This window comes from Bos mutus, chromosome 25 (assembly GCF_027580195.1).
Source record: "Bos mutus isolate GX-2022 chromosome 25, NWIPB_WYAK_1.1, whole genome shotgun sequence".
NCBI lineage: Eukaryota > Metazoa > Chordata > Mammalia > Artiodactyla > Bovidae > Bos > Bos mutus.
Genome location: NC_091641.1, coordinates 39,195,343 through 39,216,816, shown reverse-complemented (window position 1 = coordinate 39,216,816; position 21,474 = coordinate 39,195,343). Strand labels below are relative to the sequence as shown.

The following is a 21,474-nucleotide window of genomic DNA, read 5'->3' as shown; positions in this document are numbered from 1 at the left end:
TACTCCTCTCTCAAAAATGTGTTTCTCTCTGGCCACACCCAAAACGCTCAGCGGAAAGTACAATGAGGATGTGGAGTCTGGCCGATTAACTTTTCACTCGTCATCCAGGATGGCCCCCTGAGTACTCCTGGTGCACTCGGTGCTGGGTTAGGACCTGCGGCTGAAGACTAGGAAACAAGACCACAGACCGCCACTGCACTAGCGGGGGCAGGGTCACTGGCCGGAGGGAGTCTGCGGTCGAGCACAGGGACTGGGACAGTCCTGGCCCAACCGCCTCTGCAACGACTGCCAGCGAAGAGCCCCGGGACGCCAGGAAGCTGAGCGATCACGGGTAGACTCACCCGCGACTCCCCAGACTCGCTCAGCCTCCGGGCCGGAAGTCGGCGCCCAGAGCGCGGGCTCGGATAGGTCCACTGCGCTTGCTCGCGAGTCGTGGAAACGGACTGCAACTCCCTACTTGCACTGCGACAGCGGCCAGCATCGGTAGACTCAGAAGCCAATAGGCGAGCTAGGACGCTTCCGAGGAGCCAATCCCTCTGCGCAGGAGGCGGGCCCTCCCGTGACGGAATTCCACAGCAGCTCGTGGGAGTGTCCGCGACAAGAGGCTTCTGCCCCGCCCCCAGCCGTGGCTCCCGGGTCCCCAGAGAGGTGAGTCGCGTGCAGGTGGGCGCGGGTTGCAGGGCTGTCGATCGCGCTGCCGTCGCAGGCGCCACCCCCAGCTCGTACAGGCCACGTAATCGAGCCGCGCGCCAGAGTGCTGCAGCTTGGCCGAGCTCCGGCCAGCTAGGGCGCGAAGCCCGGCGTCCTCAGAGGCCGGAGCAGCTGGGCCTCGGTGCTTCGGGGGCGGGCAGCCGGCGCGCCTCCGTGAACTTTGCTCGCCCGCAGGAGGTTTCCGCTAACTACCAAGCCTCGGCGTGCGCCGGGGCATGCCTGGGCTCGCCCTGTAACGCCCGGCGAGATGCTGGAGGTCGGCCTGAGGAGGATGCGAGAGAGGTGGTGTAGGCTACCTGGATGACAATCTAAAGTTTTCCCAGGAATTCCTGCCAGCTCATTTGTTTCCGTTGCGCATTTCCCCTGAGACCTGTTGTGCTTGTCGCTAAAATGCAAGCAATATTTTCCCCAGTTTCCTTTTAGGACATTATGACTTTTCGCCTTTGCAAGACATTTCAAGACGCTGGCAGGAAAACAAAAACTTCCCACTCCCAGGGACTGTGTTGTCGTCAGAAGTTTGGGCTCAAGGCCAGCGAACGAGGAGCCTCTGTCTGCATCCTTTCCTTTCCAACATCCTCAGAGGACCTTCGTTTCTAGCATCTTTCTAGTATTCAGGGCCATGGTCCCGAAGGCTTGACCTGTTTACAAGAAGGGAGAAGCTGGCTCCTGAGCCCAAAAATGGCGGCTAAGATGGAGATAACTTTGAGCTCGCAGTCCCATATTCAGGCTTTCTCCAAGCAGGAGAGACATATAATAGCAAAGCTAGAAGAAAAACGGGAACCCGCTCTGCAAGAAGACTGGCCCGATCCTGAGCTCTCCCGCCAGAGTTTTAGACGGTTTTGTTATCAAGAGGCGTCTGGACCCCAGGAGGCACTCTCCCACCTCCGGCAGCTGTGCCGGCAGTGGCTGCAGCCCGAGGTGCACACCAAGGAGCAGATTTTGGAGCTGTTGGTGCTGGAGCAGTTCCTGAATATCCTGCCCGCGGAGATCCAGGCTCGGGCCAGGCATCGATGTCCAGTGAGCAGCAAGGAGATCGTGACCCTTGTGGAAGATTTTCATCGAGCAGCCAAGGGACCAAAGCAGTGGGTAAGGCGGGTACTTCCTTGTCGTCCCCAGGATTTCTTTTTCATCTGGTTCGTGTTTGGTCTCTGGACCCTTCCCTAGAGAGAGGAGTCCAGAATTTCAAACGTTGCTTCTGGCCTCTGTTTGGAACCCTACCCCCCTCACCCCTGCTGGGACGGGAGGTGTAACAAGTTTTCAGAAAACACAGCCACAGGCACTCCAGTGAGAAAGTAGAGCTCTTGAATCTTTGCTGACAGATCTCCCCCAACCCATCCCTCTTGAAGCTTTCCTACAATCAAGATTCTTAGTAGACAAGAGTCATACTGTTGGTAGGAATTTGATCTGGGGGGCATTTTGCTAGCTCTTGTCCCAGCATATTGCCTTTGACTCAGGGAACTCCAGCTCAATTGGCCAGTATGCCTTCCAACCCCCACCCCCAAGTTTGACCCCAGTAGGGGCCTAGGGAGGAAGCAGTTAGGGAACAGGGTTAGCGCAGTTCTCTTAGAGCCATATCACTATTTAGATTTCCTTAATCAAGAGTGTCTTGGACAGAATAATTTATAGATAAGGGTGATTTTTCAGAGAAGGCAATGGCACACCACTCCAGTACTCTTGCCTGGAAAATCCCATGGACGGAGGAGCCTGGTAGGCTGCAGTCCGTGGGGTCCCTAAGAGTCAGACACGACTGAGCGACTTCACTTTCACTTTTCACTTTCATGCATTGGAGAAGGAAATGGCAACCCACTCCGGTGTTCTTGCCTGGAGAATCCCAGGAACGGGGGAGCCTGGTGGGCTGCCGTCTCTGGGGTCGCACAGAGTCAGACACGACTGAAGCGACTTAGCAGCAAGGGTGGTTTAATGCCTCTTCCCATACTGCTTCCTAATCCTACAGAGCCTGTTTCCAGCAGAAGCAGGGCAGTATAGGGTAGGAACCTGCTGGATGGGTGTCGTGGTTGACCCTGATATTTGTGCCTGCTCTCTGATGATTTTGACCCAGACCTTGAAAAGGGGCCAAGCTGTGGGGACATTTACTCAGGAAGTATCGGCTGATTTGGAGCAGGTTCCTTTTGGTCATTCTATACATCCTTCCCTTTGCTTCCTTTGAGAGTTTCAGCAGTCTCTATCAAGATTGACACCTACCCCCCCAGACCCCACCCTCCCTGGACATTATCAGAAATTTCCAGGGAACAACAGTCATTACAGAGCAGTGAAAGGTCAAGCTGCCCTCAGTCAGTCCTCCAGTTGTTCTCTAATGCGAGGGACTTGTTCCTAGGTGGCTGTTTGTATGGAGGGCCAGAAGGTGCTTTTGGAGAAAACTGGATCCCAGCTGGGAGAACAGGAACTGCCAGACTTTCAACCACAAACTCCCAGGAGATATCCCAGGGAGGAGACATTCCAGGCAGGATCTCAGGATCAGCGGAGTCCCCCTCATTGGGAAAAATCCCTGCTCCTCCAGGAACCAACCTCCAGATTGGCTGAGACAGGTAAACACTCTGTGTGTCTTCTCTTCCTCTCATCAGCGCTTCATCTCTATCAAAGCATCTCAGGGTTCTGAAAAGCCACAGATTAGCTATTGAGCTTTTCTTCAATATTGTATGGAGCAATATGGAGCAAGCATCTGGAGAAAAGACACTTGCTCCATGGTATGTAATAGTAGATCTTGATTCCCTAACAAACTCCATTAATTAGAATTGAGGTAATACTATATGTAAGTGTGCTGTTACCGTTTTCTTCTCATGACTCTTTGACAGTCCAGTACACAGAGGATTGTTTTAGTGCCTGCTTTTCTGTCCCTTTCAGAGCTGCTGATCAGTTCAGTTGCTCAGTCATGTCCTACTCTTTGCGACCCCATGGACTGCAGGACACCAGGCTTCCTTGTCCATCACCAACTTCCAACTCTCAGAGCTTGCTCAAACTCATGTCTATTGAGTCGATGGTGCCATAGTGAAGATAAATTCACATATGACCACTGATGAACTTCCATTCAAGCTGTGGCTGAGTTTCATCACTTAAAACGGTCCCGTGTTTAGAAAGGCCCTAAACAAGGTTCTGCTCATTAGAGCAAAAAGACTCTCTTGGTATTATTTTCTGCCCCTTCCTCCTCCTGTGACGTTAATGAAACACTTTGATTTGATTATTCTCAAAACTCAGGAATGGAGACCTAGGGCATCCAGCAAGAAGGCTCTGTGGTCCAGGCTGAGGTTCTGCCCCATAACCTGGCCTTCATGATCCTGAAGAAAGTTGACCATATGTACTCCCTTCTGCCTTAGCAGAGGCAGCTGGGTTGCATGCTGTCTATATCTCCTTTTATTTGATTCCAGAGTGGATGAAGTCTCATGCTCAAGGTTCACCCATGTTATAGCAGTGTGCTTCCCTGGTGGTTCAAATGGTACCTGCCTGCAATGCAGAGAATCTGCCTGCAATGCAGGAGATCCAGGTTCGATCCCTGGGTCAGGAAGATCCCCTGGAGAAGGGGATAGCTACCCACTCCAATATTCTTACCTTGGGAATCCCATGGACAAAGGTGCCTGGCGGGCTACAGTCCCTGGGGTTGTAAATAGTTGGACACAACTGAGCTATTAACATATTCAGCATGTGTCAGTACTTCATTCCTTTTTAGGGCTGAATGATATTCCACTCTGTGGGCATTTTGTTTGTTTTCAGTTGATAGACACTTGTGTTGTTTCCACTTTTTAGCTGATATGAATAATATTGCTGTGAACATTTGTGTACAAGTTTTCGTGCGGGTGTCTGTTTTCATTTCTCTTGGGTCTATACCAGGAGAAATTCCAGTACCAATTCCAGGAGTGGAATTGCTGGGTCCTATGGTGAAAGTGCGGAGAAGGCAATGGCACCCCACTCCAGTACTCTTGCCTGGAGAATCCCATGGACGGAGAAGCCTGGTAGGCTGCAGTCCATGGAGTCGCTAAGAGTCGGACACGACTGAGCGACTTCACTTTCACCTTTCACTTTCATGCACTGGAGAAGGAAATGGCAACCCACTCCAGTGTTCTTGCATGGAGAATCCCAGAGACGGGGGAGCCTGGTGGGCTGCTGTCTATGGGGTCGCACAGGGTGGGACATGACTGAAGCGACTTAGCAGCAGCAGCAGCATGGTGAAAGTGACAGTGAAAGTCGCTCAGTTGTGTCCTACTCTTTGTGACCGTATGGACTATACAGGCCATGGAATTGTCTAGGCCAGAATACTGGAGTGGGTAGCCTTTCCCTTCTCCAGGGGATCTTCTCAACCCAGGAATCGAACCCAGGTCTCCCACATTGCAGGCAGATTCTTTACCAGCTGAGCCTCAAGGGAAGCCCAGGTCCTGTGGTAACTCTCTGTTTAACTTTTTGATGTTGGACTTTTCCGAGATGGCTGCACTATTTTATTTCCAGCAGTCTGTGAGGATTCCAGTTTCTCTACATCCTGTTGACACTTGTTACTGTTGGTGCTTTTGATTATATCCATTCTATTAGGTGTGAAATGGAGTCTCTTGGAGCTTTTGAATTATTTCCCTCATGACTACTGCTGCTGAGCATCTTTTTGTGTGCCTATTGGCCAATTGTATTAATATATCTTCTTTGGAGAAATGTCATTTCAGATCCTTTGCTCATTTTTAAACTAGGTTGGTCTTTTTATTGTTGTTACAAAAGTTCTTTACATAATCTGGACACCAGACTCTCATATATAATTTTCAAATGTTTTCTCCCATTCTGTGGATTATCTTTTTACTTTCTTGATAGTATCCTTTGAAGCACAAATGTTTTGAATGTTGAGGAGATCCAGTTTATCTTTTTGTTTGCTTGTACTTTTGGTGACATATCTAAAATACTGTTGCCTAATCCAATGTCACAAAGACTTACACCTTTGTTCTATTCAAAGAGAGAGATTTAGCTGTTACATTTATGTCTTTGATCCATTTTGACTTAATTTTTGTGTTGTGAGTCAGGGTCCAACTTCATTCTTTTATGTATAGAAATCCAGTTGTTCCAGCGCCACTTGTTGAAAAGACATCTTTACCCCCATTGAATTACCATGACAACCTTGTTGAAAAGCAATTGACCATAATTGTGTGGGCTGCTTTTTAAATCTTAATTTAAAGTTAAATAAAAATTCAGTTTCTCAGTCACACAAGCCATGTTCCAAGTACTCAGTAGCCACATGTGGCTGCCATGTTGAATAGGTCTTCCACATGGCAGGAATCCTCCAACTTGCCCACAGGCCACTCAAACTCATTTCTCTCCTAATCCTTAATCCTGGTAGTCAGAAGTTATAGAGTTTCTGTAATGAGAGTACCTGACTGGCCCATATCCCAGTTGACATATGCTATCTGTCAACCTTGTAATGAGCAAAAACACCACACTCACTAGATTTATCATTATTTGAAGAGAGAGTGGTGGTCAGTGTCCATATAAGTGAGGGTGTATTTGTAGTGTTGAAGTTTCTGATGGGCTTGCTTCCCCCTATTTCTCCTTTCCTAAACCTTTTCCCAAACGTAGGAAGGAGGCAGGGGTTGGAGAACATGGTCCCTAACTTTAGTATAAGTCAAATACCCCCAGGCTCCCCCTGTTACCTGCAGACTTCCAGGCCCTACCTCCAGAGCTTCTGACCCAGCAGCTGTGGGGAAGCAGGGCAGCCTGTTTGGTTGACAGGTGCCCCAGATGCATCTAATGTGAGCAGCCCAGTGGAGAACCGCACTTCGAGAAACTTTGTATTCAGAGCTCTTTTGCTGAGGTTCTTTCTTCGAAGCCCAGAAATGAAGCATATTCTTTCTAATTGTAGAGACCCCCAGGACGAAAAGTGACAACAAGGAGAATCCACAGCAGGAAGGGGCTAAAGGGGCAAAGCCATGTGTGTTGTCAGTGGGCGGACCGAAAGGGAGTGGCCTGCAGAGTCCCGAACCCAGAGGGGCAAGTCTGAGTGAGCCCCGGCTATCCCAGAGGCAGTTCAGCACCCCCAGCGCCCAGAAACCCTTTGCTCACTACCAGAGACATTGCAGGGAACTGGAGTACATCGGTGCCCCTCTGAAAAGCCACCCACTGAGAGAGCTGAAGAAGAGCAAGGGGAGCAGAAGGAGCCTGAGCAACCACCTGCAGCGTCTCAGTCACCAGCCGGCCCGCTCGGCCAAGAAACCTTACAAATGTGATGAATGTGGGAAAAGCTTCACGTGGAATTCAGAGCTGAAAAGGCACCAGCGAGTCCACACGGGGGAGAGGCCCTACACGTGCGGAGAGTGTGGGAACTGCTTTGGCCGGCAATCCACCCTGAAGCTGCACCAGCGGATCCACACGGGGGAGAAGCCATACCAGTGTGGTCAGTGTGGGAAAAGCTTTCGCCAGAGCTCCAACCTTCACCAGCATCACAGGCTTCACCACGGGGACTGAGGGCAGGCAGGCCTGGGTCCTCGCTGTTCACAAGGGAGGTACTTGCATTCCTCCTTCCCCTTGCTCGCGTGTAAATCACAGATTTACGAGGAAGAAAGCAAGGGTTGCCTGTCCAGGAGGAGGCTGAAGGGGACCTGACATGTCTGGTGATGGGGAAGAAGTGGCAGGTCTGGGCCTTGGGTCAGAGAGCACTGAGGTGTCTGGTGGAGAGCGGGGAGTCCCACTGAGGGAGAATCAGGACAATCCTGCAGGTGTGCCCCACACCTTGATGTTAACTCTCCCCCTGCTGCTTTATTTATCCTGTAACTATGTTCAAGGATAAATCTTACATATAGTTATGCGTTTGCTTCCATACCTGACAATCTTTATCATGCGCGTACTCTTTTAATAAAAATGAGTCATCTGCAAGAATTTCAAAGCAGAAGTTCATTGGAATGTAAATTCCCTAATATTCTTCCTGTCATTCCTGGCTGTTCATAACAAAGACACGTGAAGTGGAAGTGTGGATCTGCTTGTGTGAGGAGGGGTCTTCAAGTATTGGTGGTGTTAACAAAATAAACACACATATACACGCACTGAGGGATCTTTTTATATCAAAGCACTTTTGATTTGGTGAAATAAAATCATGGCTGCCATAGCCCCCACCCGTAGCAATAGATAGAAGCTACCAGAAGTAAGACTGCCAAGGAGACGCAAAGGGAGTCCTTCCTAGTGTCTTTTCTCACTCAGGCCAGTAGCTTTAAGCACAACAAAATGATTGGAATGATGAAAATATTCTAAATCCAAATTATTTCAGAACATGTACTAAAAATCACTGACACGTTCATTAATTTTACGACATGTAAATTATGTCTCAGTTAAGTTTCCAAGAATGACAAAAGGTGGCAGTATGTTGAATGCAAGAGGACAAAACATTTTGTCTGTTGGGCTAAGAGATAATTAATGGGAGCCCAGTGGTCTGCCCCATCATTTTTGGTGGCCCTTCAGACTAGTCTGAGGTCCCCTTCCCAACAATTACATCAGCCTTGTTGGGAGGACAGGAGCAGTGTGTTTTCAGCAGTGGAAGGGAGGCCAGAGCCACAAAAACCTGTGAGAGGCACAGTCTCAGGAAATGGCAGAGCCCAGGAGGTGACGCTGCAGAGAGCTGCATAGTTCATATGAAATGGGGCTGTCCAGGTTAAAGACAGTGTTCAGAAGAAGAGTTTTCAGGTGTTTGTTTTATCTTTTGCTTCGCAGGTGGGCTGTCCTATTGCTGTGTCTCCTCGTGGTGGAAAGGCTGAGGGAGTTCTGTGGGATCTCTCTTGAGGGCACTAATCCCATTCATGAGGGCTCCATCCTCGTGACCTACCTCCTAAGACCATCATGTTGGGGGTTAGGTTTTCAGCACAGGAATTAGGGGAAACACAGACATTCAGATCACAGCACCTAGTGTGCATGAAATTTGGCTTTGGGCAGACCTAGACTCAACCCCAGCTTTAGTTCCCCTTTCAAACCTGTTTCTTCAACTTTATAAAGTTTAAATGCAAGGATCCGAGGTATTTGCCTCCATCATGGTGGATGCCCCTGCACTCGAAGGCAAAAGTCTCCATGGGGCGTAAATGCCTCACCCATTAAGAGACCCAGACCCCTCAGGGTGGCTCTGAGGTCTGGTCCAGCCACTATGGCAGTGTGGACCAGTGGGCACGGCTGCCTCTGGCAGAACTGACCAACAGAAAAAGTGGGAGGTGATCAACTGTCCCATACTCTTTACAAACCTTTTCAAAAATCACAGCATCTTACTGGAGGAAAAACCAAGATTCTCCAAACTGCCTGTTGCATAGTTTCTTTTTCCACACCCTGATGAGCTGTCATCTGAGCTCTTGTTAGAAATTTTCATGGACAGGGGAACTCATCATACGGTGCAACATTTTATTTGGAGGGGCATCCTAGTTGCTTTAAGTTCTAAGAAGCTGGACTTCCAGCCACTCAGGCTTGTGCACCTGGAGCCCTGGTTGCTTCTGTGAATACCTTGGAGAGGGGATGGGCTGGTGCAGAGGTCCAGGAAGGAGGGGGCTCATGTTACAGACCCACAGGAAGGCTCCACAAACATCGGTCCATCTGAACTCCTGAATGCACGGAAGAAGTCCACCAGCGCAATGTGTCTTCAGGGTACCTCAGTGACACAGACACCTCCAGAGCACATGCCTCTGTGTGTCCACTTCTGAGGCATTTACCACACTGTGCAGGATGATTTCCTGGGAAACAGGCTCTCTTCTGGAAGAGATGATAAGAGTCCTCTCTGATCCAGGATTGTGAGAATCGGAGGTCAAGGATCACACCAGAAATCAGACACATGCCCTCAGAGGGAGAAACCAGAGCTAAGGAGAAAATTCTGATGGAGAAGTTTGCTTCTAAAGAGCTAAGGACTCATGGGGGCTCCCCTGGTGGTCCAGTGGTTAAGACTTCACCCTCCCAATGCAGGGGGCCTGGGTTGGATCCCTGGTCAAGGAACCAGATCCTGCATGCCACTAAGACCGGGTGCAGCCAAAATAAATAAATAAAAATAAACGTTAAAAAAAAATAAGAATAAAGAGTAAGGGGTGGGCAGAGTCGGTGGGGGCAACTAGTTAGATCCCAAAGGACTGTTCACCCTGAGTCTGCTGAGGAGCTGAGTGGGAAGTGCTCCCCCGCAGCATATTCATGCACCTGCTCCTCTTTCATCTTGATTTCCTGTTCAGTCTGGAGCCTTGCCCCAAACCCTAGGGAAAACTCTCCTATGCTCAGTCCTTTGAAACTATAAGACACTTTCCTCTTGCAACAGGTGGGTTTTACTCAAGGAAATAGTGCCGAAACCAGGACACATGTCTTTTCAGTATTTTTAAAAATCCTTTTGGGAACTGCATTCTTATATTAACATCCGGTTTATTTAATTTTTAGTTTGGTTGCATACTATTGAGAAAATTGCAATGCACATAGATCAGTAGTTGCAACTGTTAATGGTTCTAATAGCTCATCTTACAAGATACTCTGCCCAGAAAAGGCAAAAGCAGCTTTACTATCAGGTCTGCACAAAAATACAAAAATATGTCATGCTGATAGCATAAATTATTTTTATGTCTCTGATACATTATTTTGTATATTACATTGAAATATTTTACAGCAGCTTTAAAATACTTATTTCAATTTTTTTAAATTCAAAGACAATTTTTTCAGTTGAGATATAATTTATATACCATAACTTCATTCTTTTTTGAAAATATTTTATTTACTTATTTGGCATCACTGGGTCTTAATTGTAGCACATGACATCTTGAGTCTTCATTGCAGCATGCGAACTCTTAGTTGCAACATGTGGGATCTAGTTCCCTGACCAGGGTTTGAACCTGGACCCCCTCCTTTGGGAGCATGAAGTCATAGCCATTGGACCACAGGGAAGTCCCCAAATTGATCCCTTTAAAGTACAAAGTTCAGTGGGTTTTTAAAAAAAAATTATAGTCACAAAGTTGTACAACCAGATCCATGTCCTTGAGAGACACAAAAGTTGCTTCTTCACAGGGAGTTAGCTAATCACACATATGTTGCTGCAGTTGAACTTGACCAGGAGACAGCCTGGGACAATAAGATCAGCACTGGGGGAGGCTGAAGAGCCCGGGTCCATTTCCAGTGCTGCAGGCAGCCACTTACTGAGCTCTGCGATGCTCGCACCTCAGTTGCTTTATCAGTAAAATGAGGGTCTAAACAGAATGCTCCCTAGTTTTCTTTTCAGGTCTACTCTGAGCTGCCCATCAAACCTCAAAAATTTGGTTCTTTCTTGGACCAAAATAAAGGTGACCCTCAGCTCAATGGTGTAGATTCTTGTTGGAGGCCTTGGACACAGGATCCCCAGGGAAGAGAAAGCAGAGGTGTAACATCCCAAGGAGAGGAGTTTATTACCCACCTTGTGTTCACTCTCTGGGTCTCTGGCCCTTCTCACTCAGGATCCTGGTTCCTGGGCTGTCACTGCAAATCCTCCATCCGGGTTGCTGCCTCTTGTCACCCTCTGGGTGTGACACTGAACCCATGTGGATCTCTTAGGATGGGCCAGAGTGTTCCAGCTCCAGGAGCTTCAGCATCTGCTCCTGCGTGGGCATCTCTGGCCTTAGCCACTGATGGCACAGTCTCTGGAGGTGACTAAGAGCCTCTCTGGCCCAGTTGCCTTATCCTGGCAGAGGGGCCTAATGCACTGACAGGAGCCTTTCAGGACCAGGATGGTGGGCTTGTAGGTTGGATTCCTGCCCCCAGGTGGTTTCTTTTATCAGGAGGCTCTCCAGTCCGGGGGAATGGAATTCCAGGGCATCAGAGTTTGCAACCATCTTATGGCTCAGGGGATAGCCTCATACCAGTTGGGACTGAACCTGGTTACTCTGTAAGGTGTGCTTGGGCATCTGGGTTCTCCCATTTCTGGCTGTTTTTCACCAAAAACAGTACAAGTGAGCAGGAAAAGCTTACTATACATGGGGTCAGCTGACACATTAGCTAAGACCTTTGCAGAGTTCTCCATTAGGACCCTGTGCCCTTTCCAGAAGCCTCCAATCATGTCGTCAAGTCAGTGTTTAGCTGTCAGCTTGTCTTGCTGGACAGGTGCAACCTCTCTCATAGCATAACATACCTCTTCTCTATCGCACTGAACACAGCTATGCTGTCCCCCTCATTTTTGATTAACAATTTCCCTAGAAAGCTTAGAGAAACTGTAAACTCATGAGAGGCAAGCTTTCTCTCTACAAAGCCACCAACCACCAAGTCACCTAAACCAGAAACTTCTGAGTCATCTCTGACTCCCTGCTCTCTCACTCCACCAAATCATCACTTTTTCCTCCTCAATCTGTCTTGAAGCCACACCATCTTCCTCATTCTCGTGACCCCTCCTTCAGACCCTCATCTTTCACTCACTCTGTTGCAGTAATCTCCTGAGTGTCTGTCATCTCCGAGCTTGTGCTAATCTGCAGCATCTGGCTACAGTCAACCCCACAACGTTGAAACCCTGTCCTTGCCTTCCTGTCAGTCCAGGCCAGTGCTGTTGGATAAGGGTGGATACAGAAGAAGTTAGATTTGAGATACAGGTTTGAGGTAGAATTCACAGGACTTGATGATTGAAAGTTTAAGGCACAAAGGAAGGAGTATTGGTTGGTAGCATGAGCAATTGTATGCACATGGTGCCAGGTACTAGAGGCAAACAGATCAAAGACTAAAAGCGTGAGTTTGGTTTTGGATATCTGGGGTTTTTTTGCTTTTTGTTTTTTAAATTTTATTGGCGTATAGTTAATTAACAATGTGTTAGTTTCAAGTGTATAGCAAAGTGATTCAGTTATACATCTGCATATATTCATTCTTTTTCAGATTCTCTTCTCAAATAGATTTTCACAGAATATTGAGTAGAGTTCTCTGTGCTATACAGTTGGTCCTTGTTGGTTACCTATTTTATATATAGTAATGTGTGTATGCTCATCCCAAGCTCCTGATTTACTGCTGCACCCCCCCACAAACTTTGGTAACCATAAGTTTATTTTTTACATCTGTGAGTATGTAAAATTTTTTTTCTTTTATTTTTATTTATTTTCTAAATAAGTTCATTTGTATCATTTCTTTTTTAAATTAGGTTCCACATATGAGTAATATATGATATTTGCCTTTCTCTGACTTACTTCACTTAGTATGCCAATCTCTAGGTCCATCCATGTTGTTGCAAATGGCATCATTTCATTTTTACGGCAGAGTAGTATTCCACTGGGCATGTGTTTTGATGCCTCAGAGACCCCAAAGGAAGATCTTTTATTGGCAGTTGAATACAGGGATTTAGGGTGCAGGACACAGGAAAAATTGGGGCTAGACATAAAGGGAGGTATTTGTAGTAATGGAAGCAGGCAACCATGCACGCAGGTGATCCCAGGATACACTCAAACCAGAAGCATGTTAGAAGTCATCTGGGAGCACACAGAAGTCATGCAAGACTGGCATTAATTCTAGATAGAAGTGTCAACTTTTAAAACAACACACAACTTAAAAGTTGTGGATCAAGTTTATTCAGTGTCTTACTGAGGACTACAGCTGGGGAAACAGCCTCTCAGCTCTGAGAAACTGTTCTGGAGAAATTAGAGGTGAGGTCACGATATATGTGATTTTAACACAGGGGTATGCAGCACACCCCTTCTTAGAAGGTACTATTAATTCAAAAGGAACAGATATCTTAAATGTTTTTAGTGTTTTTCTAAGCACGGTAAGATATAAGAATTTGGATTCATAGAATTTTCTCCTAAAAATGTCTTAATTATCTGAAGGTTTGTTCTGCCAGTTTCCCCATAGCAGAGTGCCCAATTCCTGATCTCCACCCTGAATTCCTTTCATGGCTTGTTGAAAGTCATTGACTACCCTGTCTAAACACTCAAGATTTGTAGCACTGGACAGGCAGCAACACTCCTTAGCTGGCAGAAGATACCATACCCAGGGCAAGTGAGGTCAAAGTATGCCTTTGACAAATCAGGCAGGGCGAACCCGTAACTTCGCGTTGCCAAAACCGTGTTAGGGCCAGGGAGGTGGCATCAGGCTCCTTCTCCCGTCCCCTGGGCAGTCGGCGCCTAGTCGTGCGAGATCTGGGGTCGGGGGTGACGGACAGTCACACCCGCCTAACCCTCTCGCTGGGGCCTGGGCACCATGAACCTCGGCAAACACTCTCACCCGGCCGCCCAGCCCCTGCAGAGGCCTCCTCTCCTGGGTAGTAGGGGTTGGCCGGGAGCCAGGCAAAGCGCCCACTGACCCTGCAGCTCCCCACACTTTGGCTGCTCTGCTACTGCTAAGTCGCTTCAGTCGTGTCCTACTCTGTACGACCCCATAGACGGCAGCCCACCAGGCTCCCCCGTCCCTGGGATTCTCCATGCAAGAACACTGGAGTGGGTTGCCATTTCTTTCTCCAATGCATGAAAGTGAAAAGTGAAAGTGAAGTCGCTCAGTCGTGTCCGACCCTCAGCGACCCCATGGACTGCAGCCTTCCAGGCTCCTCCATCCATGGAATTTTCCAGGCAAAAGTACTGAAGCGGCGTGCCATTGCCTTCTTGGCTGCTCTACGAGCGCGAAAATGCACCGCCTAAATAGAGCGCCGGAAGTAAGCGCACGACTTCCGGTTCCCAGCCTGTGGGCCGCTCTAGCGCGTCTCGCCTCGTTGGTATTCCCACCGCCCTGCATGGCTCGAGTCAAAGGCCGCAAGATTGTTCCGAGCCCGCGCAAACCCACGTGCGAACCCCACTTCGCGAGTCTTGCCTCTAGTCCTTGCTCCAGGTGGAGGCCCACGCGGGTCTTCGCTGGCCTGCGGGGCCGGAGGTACCGCCGCCGTGGAGCAGAGACTGCAAAGGAAGTTGACTTCTAATGCAGTTTCCTGGAGTAGCTCTGGAATTTTCTTCTGACTTCCGTTTTACCTCCATTATTAAATGGCCCGAAGTCATTCGTTAACCCCCTGCAAACCACAATCCCGCCAGCCTTCAAAATTCATCTTATTGCCATCTAAAACTACGGAAGTGTAAAGAAAAAATTTTTCATTAAAGTTCACCTCATTGCCAACGTTCATTTAAAAAAACCATTTATTAGATGTCAAATTGGCACATCAGATAAGACAGTCACTGCTCAGTGAGAGCCTGCACTGATGCGAATACACCCAAAACTGTAAAAGTTAAAATATTAAACAGCCCAAGTGCCTCCAACAAACATACTTCTAAGGGGTCCAAAGGAACTAGAGATGGCAGCATATTCTCAGGTTTATATAAACATATGTCATTTCCCCACCCTCCTCAGACTAACACAAGGAAAGATGTCAAAAAATAAGAACACCTGCAGTCAGATTGGGCCCTGAAAGGATGGATATCAAATATCAAGTCATCTTGATATTAGATCAACAGCTTTCTCAACCTGCAAAACTAAACAATGGATATACACATTTCTAATGAAGATCATTTATTCACTTTTTAAACAGATGGTCCAAGCAAAAACACTTTCCAACTGAAATCCTATAGGCATAACAAGTTTAATGAACAATTCAAATAGACTCTTTATTCAGATAAACTGTAACCTGCTTAGCACACATATGCAGTAAATTGGCAGATTACTTTGAGCAAAATCTGCAGTATCATTATACAACATGTTGTAATTATCAGAACAATGCTACTTAATTATACAGAACTGCAAGAGTCAGACTCAGAATGTCATTTGTGGTGAAATGTCACTTGTTTTTAGTTTTAACTCCCTGAATTACTGCATTAATCATTTTCTGTGTTAAATGGGGAGATGTGAATAGACTATTACCTACTGCAGTAAAGCTGTAAACAAAATTATTTTTAGTTCAAGAATAACAATTCCACAGTTTTTAAAATTACAAAATGTCAATTACAAAATCTGAATGTTATTGGAATAAGGCTGTTTTCATCAGTGATGGCTGTTACAGACCTGATATTCTAGCAATCACATTAAAGACTTGTTTGACACACATTTTCATCACTACATCAATAACAAAACCCAATGCATTTGTTCAATGGTTGATTTCCTCAGTACAAAGTTTTCACTCTGCATGTGTCAACATCCATGCTGCAAATGTTGTGAACCAATTGTTCCTAGTAATAAACTTCTGCACTTAGTTTTTCATTCTTAACTTTCATCCAAGTATTCATTAAAACTAACATGGTAGGCTAATGATATCTCTGAGTTAATGACCATCTGTGGACTCTGTCAGTTAACACTGTAAAGAAAGTGAAGTAGCTCAGTCATGTCTGACTCTTTGCTATCCTGTGGAATGTAGCCTACCAGGCTCCTCCCTCCATGGGATTCTCCAGGCAAGAATACTGGAGTGGGTTGCCATTTCCTTCTCCAGGGGATCTTCCCAACCCAGGGATCAAACCTGGGTCTCCCACCTTGCAGGCGGACGCTTTAACCTCTGAGCCACCAGGTTAAAGCACTGTAAACAGAAGGGTAAAAAAGCCATCATCATAAAACAGCATGGGTCTCACTGATGGACACTGACCTCTTCCCTCAACCCCTTGGGCTCAGAGCCTCTGGTTCTTTAACAACCATTCCATATAACAGTATTTTGCTCCAGTATTTATAGGTAACAACAGTATCTAGAGACCTATTTATTTTCAAGTATTTTGATTAAACAACTTTTTATATGTATCTTCCTTTAGATGTGAGGAAGAAAACCTTTTTTAAAAAACCAAAACTCAACTAAAACCTTAAAGGCTGTACTCTGTAGAGTCTGCAATCTCTGATTATAGGGATGGGGTTTGAACCTGCAGTCCTGGGGAGTCTCTCTGTTGCTTTGTAACCATACATGTAAGTCAGGCTTGGGATGAAGTGCTAAGGGAGTGAAGCACATGCACAGGGCAGCCGTCGTGATGAGCATACTTGCCCACCTGTCTCAGTCCCCAGCTGCCTGCAGTTTTAACACATGGTGCAAATGCCAACTTGCAACACAATGTGGCTGAGAGACCCAAGGTTAAATGCTAGCTTCAGTACGTTGCTATTTTTGTGTATGGGCAAAGTACCGCTTTTACCCTCTGCTTCCCTTTTATGAAGTGAGGATAGTCCTTTTCTGTCAGATTTATTCTGAAGAGTAAATGATAAACATAAAGTATCAAGTGTGCAGACTAAACAAGAGTTAGAAATTGTATCATTCTTTGGTTCATACAAATGGAATCTGGATAGTAATTGAGTTAGAATTCTGCCTTCCTTCAGTGGCTGTGAAATTAACTAGGTTTCCTTGGTTATAAAACAGAAACTATGGTGTCTAAATCAAGGCTGTGGTGAAAATTAAATGGTATATTACATGGAATCTGTGTACGGTGCTTAGTACACTGCCTGGCACATAAAGGGTAATTGTGCCCCAGTTTTCAGTACAGATACTGAGAAACACAAACATTAATGAAAATTTGCTATATCTACACAGTGTTTTGTGAATGGGTTTGCTGATCGAGAGTAAGATGTGTTTTCAACCTGAAATTTCTCCCACACCTGGTATATTTAAAAGGTTCCTCTCTCATGTGACTCTTCTGGTGGCATGCAAGCTCTGAGTCCAAAATAAAACTTTCCATGCATGTTTTGGGTTTATGGGGCTTTTCCCCTCTGTGAATGCTCTGATGAGAGATAAGCTCAGAGGCAGAAAGAAAGGTCTTCGAACACGTGGAACACTTTAAGGGTTTGAATTTTGAGAATGAAAGCAAAATTTCCCCTCAATTGCTGTAGCGTTCAGATTGTCCTTGTGGCCTCTCCTGAGCAGGGATACAAGGGCTGCCCAAAGCAATTCCTGCTGGGGCTGCACAGCTGCTGGGCGGCTTACCGGTGCTTTTCCTCAGGCAAAGCCAGATTTGTTTTCTAACCGACATATTTATCGCCGGCTTTTGTGGCAGTATGGGTTTTCTGATGCTGTGACAGTCCCCGGAGCTGCGTGAGCCCCCTTCACATATGCCACACCTATGGATTTTCTCCTTCAGGTGGGTCTTCCTGTGCTGAGACAGGTGCGAGGGCTGGTGGAAGCTGCTGCCACACTGTGCCGCACTCCACACTGGCGAGAAGCACTTATATGGCTTCTCACCAGTGTGGATTCTCCTGTGAGCTCTCAGGTTGGATCTGTGATTGAAAATCTTCCTGCAGTCATCACATTCACACTTTTTCTTTCCTACATGTGTTTTCTGATGCCAAATGAGGTATGAACTATCACTGAAGCTTTGGTCACATTCAGGACACTTGTATGACTTTTTGGTTTCTTCTTTGGGAAATGGAAGAATTTTGGGAAGTGCTCTGGTTCTTAAACTTTGAGCTAGTTCTATCTTTGGGGTGTGGTTTTCAATAGTAACTAAAAGGCTTCTGAACCTTTTCTTGCAAGCAGAAATTCCACCTGATATTTTCCTTTCAAAGTTTCCAGCTCCATGCTCAGAGCATTTTTCTTGGTAATAGATGAGGGGCACAGCAAGGGAACATTTTTCTAGGGCAAGCTCTTCAAGCCCCATAGATTCTAGATGTAGCAGCTGATTAATCTCAATCTTATCATTTTCTGCTGATAAAAACAAAACAAAATATAAACACCCTCAAGTAGTACTATGGTAAGAACAAACTATTGATAGTTACACAGAGGACCAGGAAGTTGTAGGATAGCTGACAAAACTCAGGCCTGCCAGAAAGAAAAAAAAATCATTCCTTTTTAGTGTTCTCCCAAATATTCATAATTTATAAAGCCAATACGTCAATCCAAAAGGGATTTTCTTTTCCTTCCAAAGCAACAGCACTATGATTGCCCCAGTTCGCTGCCTAGAAAGGGTTTCTGGGCTGCAGGGCAGTGTGTGGAAAACCAGTCCTCAGTGGTTTTGCTGATTCAAAAAGACCAAATTCAGGAAAGTCAACGCAGCTAATGTGATGGCAAAAACCAGAGAAGAGGGCAGATGTCCAGGCACTGAGCTCTGGGCATCTAGATGGGGTCCCCTTAAGACTCTGGCTGCATATTAATCTGTACATGCATGTGAGGAAACAACCCCAGGCCCAGGAAAGAACCACTAAAAAGGAATAGAAAGAGCAGTCTCCAGAGTTCACAAAACACTTCAGTAGTTCATGTTCCAAAGTGGAGACAGTCCCTGCCGCACAAAGCATCAGGCAGTATCCTTAGACACTGCCTTAGCAGGAGGCCAAATCAGCCCCAGATTAAAGATTGCTCTGAACACACCCTAACAAAACAAAAAGCAAGCCTTGAAAGGATCATATTGATTCCAAGTAACTTAAATTAGCACCCCACACCAAAGTCTGAAAACTGTTTTGAAAAAACAACAAAAACCAGCATCCAACAACATAAAACTCACAATGTTCAACATTCAGTCAAAAATTACCGGGCATGGAAAGAAGCAGAAAAATATGACCTGTAACTGGAAGCAAAATCAATCAAGAAAATCAGACCCAGAAATGACAGATGACAAAACTAGTAGAAAGAACATTTAAAGGGCTATTATAAATGTGCCTCACATGTTCAAGAAGTTAGAGGAAAACAACATGATGAAAAAGAAGTAGAAAATATAAAATGTGAGTAATGGGAAAGTTCAAATAGTCAACCCTAGTCAAGGATAAAATCTACTTGGGCATGGGGACATTTCTACATATAGCTCCTTTTAAGTGAGAAAGGCACACCATTCCCTTAAGATTAAAGCAATTTCCAACTTTTAAAAAATTTCCAAATAATAGTAACCCATACTAATGGAATTTCACAAGTAAAATTATGAATTGATCATAACAAATATTTGGAATGATTACCAGGTACTTCCATGTCTTATGCAAAACCATAGTCACTGTAATAGACAGGTTTTCCCTTTTTTTTTTTGGCCACACCCTTTGGCTTGCTGGATTTTAGTTCTCCACCTGGGCAGTCCTAACCACTGGACCACCAGGGAATTACTGATTTTTGCCTAAGACTCATCTCACCTTTTGAAAATCACACTCTCATTCAAGTTATTGTCATTTCCACATAAATCATTCAAGGATAGGTCCCACTCTCCCATACTAACACATAGATGAGATATGCAATCCTAATCCTAGAAAGTTCCAAAACGCAGGAAAAACAATTGTGTTACCACTCAAGGCCTTGTCCTCGAAACACTCCTGTGTCGCTTCTCTGCTGAGGGACCTCTGGGCAGGGTGCAGACTCGCACACTCCTCTTGAGAAAAATAGACAGCCAGGTCCTCAAACAACACTGGTCCCTGAAACAACAGGACAGCCCATCTCAGGCCAAGCCAGAAAGCTACTACCTTACTCAGTCTGGGGATGCTGAGAAAAGCTAGAAATATGAGAGGCAAGAGCTTGTTGGAAAAGGTATCTGAGCGCTGGGGTGGGGTTCTGAGTGGGTTCTGAGTGCTGGAGGTAGGATTTAGGAAGGAGGGAGTAAAAATAGATGTAATTTTGGAGGCAGTAGTATAAGGACCAAAATGGCAAACCCTGAGAAGTTCTGGAAGAGTGTGTTAGAAGAGAATAGAGGGAACAACTCTCAGCAAGGGAGTTAAGTAGGGTTGCTCTAAGACAGCGCTACTCATTCTTTTCGGCACCAGGGACTGGTTACGTGGGAGACAGCTTTTCCAGGGCTAGAGGTGGGAGGATGGGGAGATGGTGGATTTCGGGATAATTCAAGCACATTACATTTAAAGGCGATGGCACCCCACTCCAGTACTCTTGCCTGGAAAATCCCATGGATGGAGGAGCCTGGTGGGCTGCAGTCCATGGGGACGCTAAAGAGTCGGACACGACTGAGCGACTTCACTTTCATGCATTGGAGAAGGAAATGGCAACCCACTCCAGTGTTCTTGCCTGGAGAATCCCAGGGACGGGAGAGCCTGGTGGGCTGCCGTCTATGGGGTCGCACAGAGTCGGATACGACTGAAGTGACTTAGCAGCAGCAGCTACATCTATTATTACATCAGCTCCACCTCAGATCATCAGGCATTAGATTCTGGAAGTTGGGGACCCTTGCTCTAAGAGAAAGGAGATGAGTGAGCAGCCCAGGAAGAATCAGAAAGCGAACACGAGGTCTAGGATTCTCCGAATATTTTTCCCTTTGCTGGTCCCTCTCCTTCTTCCTCCTGACACTCATTGTTAAGCGCAGTCATATCCAGGCCTATTTCTCCTTCGCTAAGTTCACCAGTTCTATAAATCTATAGAATTCTGGTGTGATTAAGATCACCTGGGGTTTCTGTTTGTTTCTGTTCATTCAACAGGTGTGGAATGAAGCTTAGAAAACTGTTTAAGTTTGAGCAGCATTTCAGAAATACTCGGAGGTACTCTTATGTAGTCTCCTATGGGCCCTGTTCCCAGTTGGAGGTCCTAAAAGGCCGGTTCTGATTAGCCATCTCTTCTGCCTTAGGTAGGAACAAAGACAGCTTGGTGAAAGGGCTCACGGGGATCAGGAGCCCTCGCATCACGACCGGCATGCCTAACCCTCTTCTACAAGAGGCCAGGCGGAGGCCAGAAAGGAGCGACCGGACCTTGGACCAAGAGAAGGGGACCTGGTCTCACGTGGGCCTCGGCTGTAGGGTGTGTGGATGCCATCTTGCGGGGGAGGGTGGGGTGGTGGTAGTGCTTTCTTCCAGTCGCCACAGGGACCTCGGGGCAGATAACGGAGGGGAGAGAATAGTCCTTGGAGGGGCCAATTCAGCTGTCGAGCTCCTCCACGCACCGCCTCGCTTCCTTGAACCCTTTAAGACCTGAGGCGATAACTCCTCTCCCGGGCGCAGCCTCGGAAAGGCAGACTCCCGGGCTGGTCGGGCCCACCTAGGGCGTCAAGACTAAAAATCTCAGGAAGC

The 21,474-nt window shown here is 46.6% G+C and overlaps 2 protein-coding genes across 3 annotated transcripts; one reads left to right on the top strand and one right to left on the bottom strand.

Annotated features, from left to right (window-relative positions):
* The first annotated feature begins 580 nt into the window (after positions 1-580).
* ZNF174 (zinc finger protein 174) lies at positions 581-7,531 on the top strand. Of its 2 annotated transcripts, XM_070362363.1 has the most exons (4): positions 581-1,797; positions 3,047-3,257; positions 3,574-3,585; positions 3,719-3,801. In XM_070362363.1, the coding sequence occupies exons 1-4, from the start codon at positions 1,390-1,392 to the stop codon at positions 3,784-3,786; spliced, it is 699 nt and encodes a 232-aa protein (XP_070218464.1). In that variant the 5' UTR covers positions 581-1,389; the 3' UTR covers positions 3,787-3,801. The 2 variants fall into 2 exon arrangements, with proteins under 2 accessions (XP_070218464.1, XP_005901372.2); XM_005901310.3 differs by lacking the exons at positions 3,574-3,585; positions 3,719-3,801 and adding an exon at positions 6,554-7,531 and having other exon boundaries at positions 590-1,797.
* A 7,295-nt stretch (positions 7,532-14,826) lies between these two features.
* On the bottom strand, positions 14,827-21,102 carry ZNF597 (zinc finger protein 597). The gene is given in 5 exon segments (XM_070362581.1): positions 14,827-17,400; positions 17,402-17,603; positions 17,606-18,196; positions 19,755-19,881; positions 21,070-21,102. Coding segments are annotated over 5 exon segments (1,269 nt in total). The 3' UTR covers positions 14,827-17,084.
* Between the last annotated feature and the right edge of the window lie 372 nt (positions 21,103-21,474).